We start from the raw sequence: 5,902 nt of genomic DNA on the forward strand, positions 1-5,902 counted from the left end.
CTTTAAGGAAACAAGTGAAAAAAATATACACAATGAACCTTCTATCAACCCAACTATTCCTAAACTATTAAACCTCAATCCTTCCACTGCTCTGTATCCAGAAGTTAACTATGAAGCACGGACACAAACATAAGCACGCAACAAAAATAATTTAAGAAAATGGAAGTATTAAATGCCGTGTCACTATATGTGTCAGTGTCATGTCGTGTTAGTGTCTAACACCAATACATGGCGGGACAAAGGACACGTCTTCAGTTTGAAGTTTCAATGCTACATAATAGTACTAGTTAATATAACATTAACTTGAACACAAGATTATAAAATTAAGAACCTTATTAGTGAGAGAATTACCCGTTTCATATTAGCTTTCTGGAATCCAGCTCTACGAAATGACTCATATCTACTCATTTATTCTTCAGTAAATTGTGACAAATTAGCCCTAAAAATCAACAAAAACAAAATTAGGGTTTTACAATATCATATTCAAAATGAAATTACTCTCCATAGAGAAAACAAAAAAGTTACTAACTGCATCTTAGCCATTTTGACCAAGCTACTTGAAATTTTACAGTCTACTAGAAGTTTTGTAGTATTATAAGTTCTGCCCTTTCTACTAGCCTCTTTATCACTTAACTAGCAGGCAAAATTTTCTTGATGAGACCAACACCTTCGCCAGAATACATCACCATGCTCTCGATATCTCCTGTAGTTGTCACATTCGGGACAGTACCAGAAAAACGCCGTGAATCGTTGAATGGCCAATGAAAGGCTTGTTGGCTTCACTTTCATGGGTTGGAAGGGATCTCCATTCCATGAAGAAGGGAGTCTTTAGGACACGGTGTGGTGCACCGGGCCATCTTGCCCTTCCAAATACATCCGTGTACTCAGTTTCATCAAGTTTGATTACCTTTCTTTTGTATAAAGGATTAGCAAAACTCGGGTCATACATGATAAGTAAACTAAGATGAAATACACAAATATAAGGAACTCATTTGTGCAAGTTATTAGCCTACAGATAGACTTCCATGGATGAAGCGGAAAAAAAACATAAAAATGTGTATTCTAAGAAATTCATTCAAGAATATGAAGCTTTTTCCTTGACTATCATATATAACATAAAAATAAATATTTAAATACCTCTGGCATCTACAAATCCTCCAGCTGAAATAACAGGTATATCACGGTCAACAACAAGATCAACCACCCTCGGCACTAATGACATTAAACTTTCCTGCAATACAATACAATACAGCGGGAATACTAACATCTATTATAAACAGAAATGGAAAGGACTAGGGTGTAGTACTCAGTTGAAAAGAATGATCGGCTATCATTTACATCAGCTACTAAAGATCGGTAAAGCAATGACTGATGATAAAAGATATCCTCTTTCAAAGGATAAGACCAATGCATATGTAAGTCACTGCCGTTCACCGAAAAAAGATTGAACAAGCCTCATTTCAACAATAAATGAAATCAGAATTTTTTTCATTTTAAGAATAGGAGGAAAAAATAGGCATTGAACATGAAACTCATTATTTATGACAGTAAAATGATATATCTTTAGGTATAAAAAATTTCAACAACCACAACTGAATAGTCTTCTCAAGATCTAAGCACAACTCATCCTTCTAAAATCTTATCCTATCAAACACAAATTATAGTCTGAAACATATGTTGTAAGTCATTTACCACATATTTGTCTCACATTATTTCACATTGTTCCTAGTATGTAAACCTGAAAGATGTTAGCAAAGCGAACCGTCTACGTACCTTTATGCAAATAAGAACGATAGGTACATCCATAGACATGTTCGACGACATGCCAAATGATCTTTTGACAAAGCTAAGGTACTTAAGGGTGTTAACCTTGGTAGGTGCTTATTTCTACAAGTTACCTGATTCAATAGGAGAACTAAAACATCTGCGCTCTCTAGAAGTGTCTGACACCGAGATTATAAGGTTACCTGAATCCATCTGCAGTTTGTACAATTTGCAAACACTCAAGTTAGTTGGATGTTATAATCTTATTGAACTTCCAAAAGATATTCATAAACTTGTCAACTTGCGCTACTTGGATATTAGAGGCACTTGCTTGAAGTCGATGCCATTGAAAATCGGTGAATTGAAAAACCTTAAAAAGTTGAGTGACTTTTTTGTTGGCGAAGATCATGGATCTTCCATTAGTGAACTGGGAGAGCTATGTAATTTACATGCATCTTTGTTCATTCATGACATAGAACATGTTGTCAATTATAAGGATTCTGAAAAGGCGAAATTGAAGGAAAAATATGGCCTTGAAAAATTGTCTTTGGATTGGGGTGGAAGTGGTGATACCGATAACTCATAGCATGAAAAGACAATACTGCGCAGCCTCGAACCACACACACTAATTTGAATGAGCTTGATATCAATGACTATCCTGGCACAGAGTTTCCAGATTGGTTAGGGGACTACTACTTTTGCAACATGGTGTCCTTAAAGCTTAAAGGATGTAAATATTGCTAAGAATTGCCTCCACTTGGACAACTTCCGATGTTGAAAGAGTTTCAGATTATTAAATTTGAAGGACTGATGAGTGTAGGATACGAGTTTTATGGAAATAGAACTTCTTTAAGTACTGATAGCTTTCCTGCACTGGAAATTCTAAGGATTGAGTCTATGTCAGCATGCGAGAGACGGTGTTTTGATGCGGACAATGTAGGCAGCAGAGCTTTCAGTCATCTTAGGGAGTTCTATATTGAAAGTTGTCCTAAACTGACAGGGAACTTTCCGAGTAGTCTTCCATCTTTGGCATTACTTGTTATCAGAGATTGCAAACGTTTGCATTGTTCACTTCCGACATCTCCAAGTCTGCGCGTGCTCAACATTCAGAATTGTCAGAAGCTAGTATTCCATGCACATACACCTCGGTACCACCAATCACTTACATCTTTGTACTTGATTGTTAGCTGTGACTCACTTATATTCTTGCCTTTAGATCTTTTCCCAAACCTCAAGTCTTTGGATATTTGGGGATGCAAAAATCTATAGAGGGACGTTAACATACAATTAGGAATTATGAAACTGAGCAAACAAAAATTAAGAACAAACTATACCTAAAGGATATGAAGCTTGGCGACACAGTTGCAACTTCGACACGAGAGAATTGGACATAAACGTTGAGAACCTCGGAGGAATCAAACTTGAATGGAACTGATGCATGATTTTCAGATGAAATGCTGGAGAATCAAAACAATCAACAACAACCGCATGCGTGATTCTTATAAAAGAAGGAAAACAACAATAAAACCTGATAGTTTGTCAGCATCTACACACACTCAAATGCACAGAATCTAGCGAATCAGAGTTATCATTCCATGATTCTAGGCAAGAGCAATTATTAATGCATTTAAAAAACATCAAGTCATACACTGGTAATAATGGTTCACGGTGGTGCAGAGATAGAGGATTCCCGTTGCGGCTGGAGATTCGGTTTAGCCAAAAAATAGTTTTGCCATAAAACCATTTAGAGCAAATCTCCATACTTTTGTGGTCCTAGTAATAGTTTTGGAACTATTATCATTCTGAGAATTTATCTCGAAATCTTTGGATATCCATAAACAAATTAGAGAAATGAAAATTATGGGCTAATTTGGATGCAATGGTGGATGTGGAAGAAATTCAAAATACTAATTGCAGCTATCACAATACCAGATGTAACAAAGCATAATAGTTACGATGCACCACAAGTTCAAACTATAAACAAAATGCAACTAAGCACATACATATCCATCTAGTCTAGCCCTATGGGATATGTAAAATAAACTAAACATATTGCAAACAAATTTAAGGATCACGAGACCGGTTTCCAAAATAAAGATATCTGCAAAAGAAAGAAAACATTGAAATATATATATATATATATATATATATATATATATATATATATATATATATATATATATATATATATATATATATATATATATATATATATATATATTAGCAAACCTAACAAATTAACAGCATCCAACAAATTGAGTGAAAATATAGAAACTTCAAAATTTTAGTCCAATGAGTTTGTAAAAGTTTTGCATCGCCTCATGGTTTGCTTCGAAATGAGTGGTCATCTGTCTCCATGTGGAGAGAGTGTTCCTTACTTTAACATCATCGATAAAAGGAATGGGCAGTGATGATGATGTTGTTGTTGGTGTATCAAGAACAAATCTTTCCTCATTTTCCTTTACCTTTTCCTTTTGTTCGATCTTTGTTGTAGAAATTGAAACCTTTTTATAAATATTTATTATATATATAAATCCTAGATAGTTATCCTATTAGTTCTCTAAACCCTAATCCAAACCAATGAAATTTCTTCATTTAGCCATGTCATCACTTACAATGTGTCGCATCATTTCTCTTTACATTATTGTCATATTGATCAACTTTTCATATACCTACATTTATATGTGTAATGATACATTAATATATATATAAAAAAAAAACTGCCCAATTATATTAAAAAAAAACTGCCCGATTACATGTTTATATAAGAAAAAAAACGCATGGACTAATGGAAGCAAATAGTCACTATAATGATTGAATACATCTAATCAAAATGAAATAAAATAGTCATTAAATCATCATATTTTGCTAAATAATTGTTTAAACAATTGTCACTAAATCATCATATTTTGTTTAAATTCTATAATCTATTATTTCTTTATTATGTATTGAGAATTCTATTGTCATGATGTCATACTGAATGTGAATGATAATGAAGAAAAAAAGTTTTTCGTTGAAGGGTCTGAGGATGTGACTTCTTGATCAATATTAGGTGATCAACTAGCTATTGGTCTGTTCGTTTTTCATTTGGGACGTCGAAGACGGTAAACCATTTACACACTATCTGTTAAAAACTTGAGGACCCGTTTGGTGTGCTGGATAAGATAAAGACAGGATATGATAAAAAGTTGGATAGTGATAGGATATGATAATAACAGGATTACATTTATCATATCAAGTATTTGGTACACACATGATAAAAAATAGGATAGCATTATTTTATAATGTCATGTGTTTGGTTCACAATTTTTTTTATAGACAATTGGTACAAGATTTCTGACATATATATAATTTTTTAAGCAACAGATATTATATTTAAATAACAAACTTTTTTTTTAATCATTTCCCATTAAAAAAACACAAATTGAGAAAATATTTGGGAACAAAATGGAGATAAAAAACGCAAATTGCAGACAAGCAAAGAGATGGCTCTGTTAACATTAGAAAACAAATGCAACTACTCAAATTAGAGTTGGTAGAGAGAATAACTAAATCAAAAGAATGAATTGAAAATGAAAAATAGGAATAGAGAATTCATATCTATACATGAAAAACTGATAAAAAAAAATGGGGAATTAAACAAACAAACTAATTTGAGTAGGGAATTAACAATCAAACAAAAAAAAGGGGGGAATTGAGAACACAAGAGAACAGATCGATACATGAAATTGGGAACAAATCAAGGGATTATATCAATACAAGAAAGCAAATAACTAATTTGTGGGAGAAAGAAGGTCGTAAGAAAGAAGGCCAATGCTAGGGTGGGAGACCATGACATGTCTCTCACCGGTGCACCATATGATATGTGGATTGGATTGAATGTGTACATGATATTATGGTGTACTGTCAGTATTATATTATTTATATTTTTTTGAAAAAAAAAAGTTTTAAATTTTTCTGGAAAAAAGTTTTCTATCTTTTTTTCGGGCACAAAATTTTCGATTTTTTCTTTTGGAAAAAAAGTTCCTGATTTTTGGGGGAAAAAATTTCGATTTCACATAAAAGCAATTCCAGAGTTTTTCTGGGAAAAAAATTTTCCGTTCTTTTTTCGGGAAAAAAGTTTCGGATATTTTTCAAA

The 5,902-nt window shown here is 33.1% G+C and overlaps 1 protein-coding gene across 1 annotated transcript; it reads left to right on the forward strand.

Annotated features, from left to right (window-relative positions):
* Positions 1 to 1,689: 1,689 nt before the first annotated feature.
* Positions 1,690 to 2,541, forward strand: LOC123897327 (putative disease resistance RPP13-like protein 1). Its single transcript, XM_045947952.1, has one exon. The coding sequence runs from the start codon at positions 1,778 to 1,780 to the stop codon at positions 2,348 to 2,350; it is 573 nt and encodes a 190-aa protein (XP_045803908.1). The 5' UTR covers positions 1,690 to 1,777; the 3' UTR covers positions 2,351 to 2,541.
* Positions 2,542 to 5,902: the final 3,361 nt, after the last annotated feature.

The sequence above is a fragment of the Trifolium pratense genome, linkage group LG1, assembly GCF_020283565.1.
Source record: "Trifolium pratense cultivar HEN17-A07 linkage group LG1, ARS_RC_1.1, whole genome shotgun sequence".
In the NCBI taxonomy this organism is placed as follows: Eukaryota; Viridiplantae; Streptophyta; class Magnoliopsida; order Fabales; family Fabaceae; genus Trifolium; species Trifolium pratense.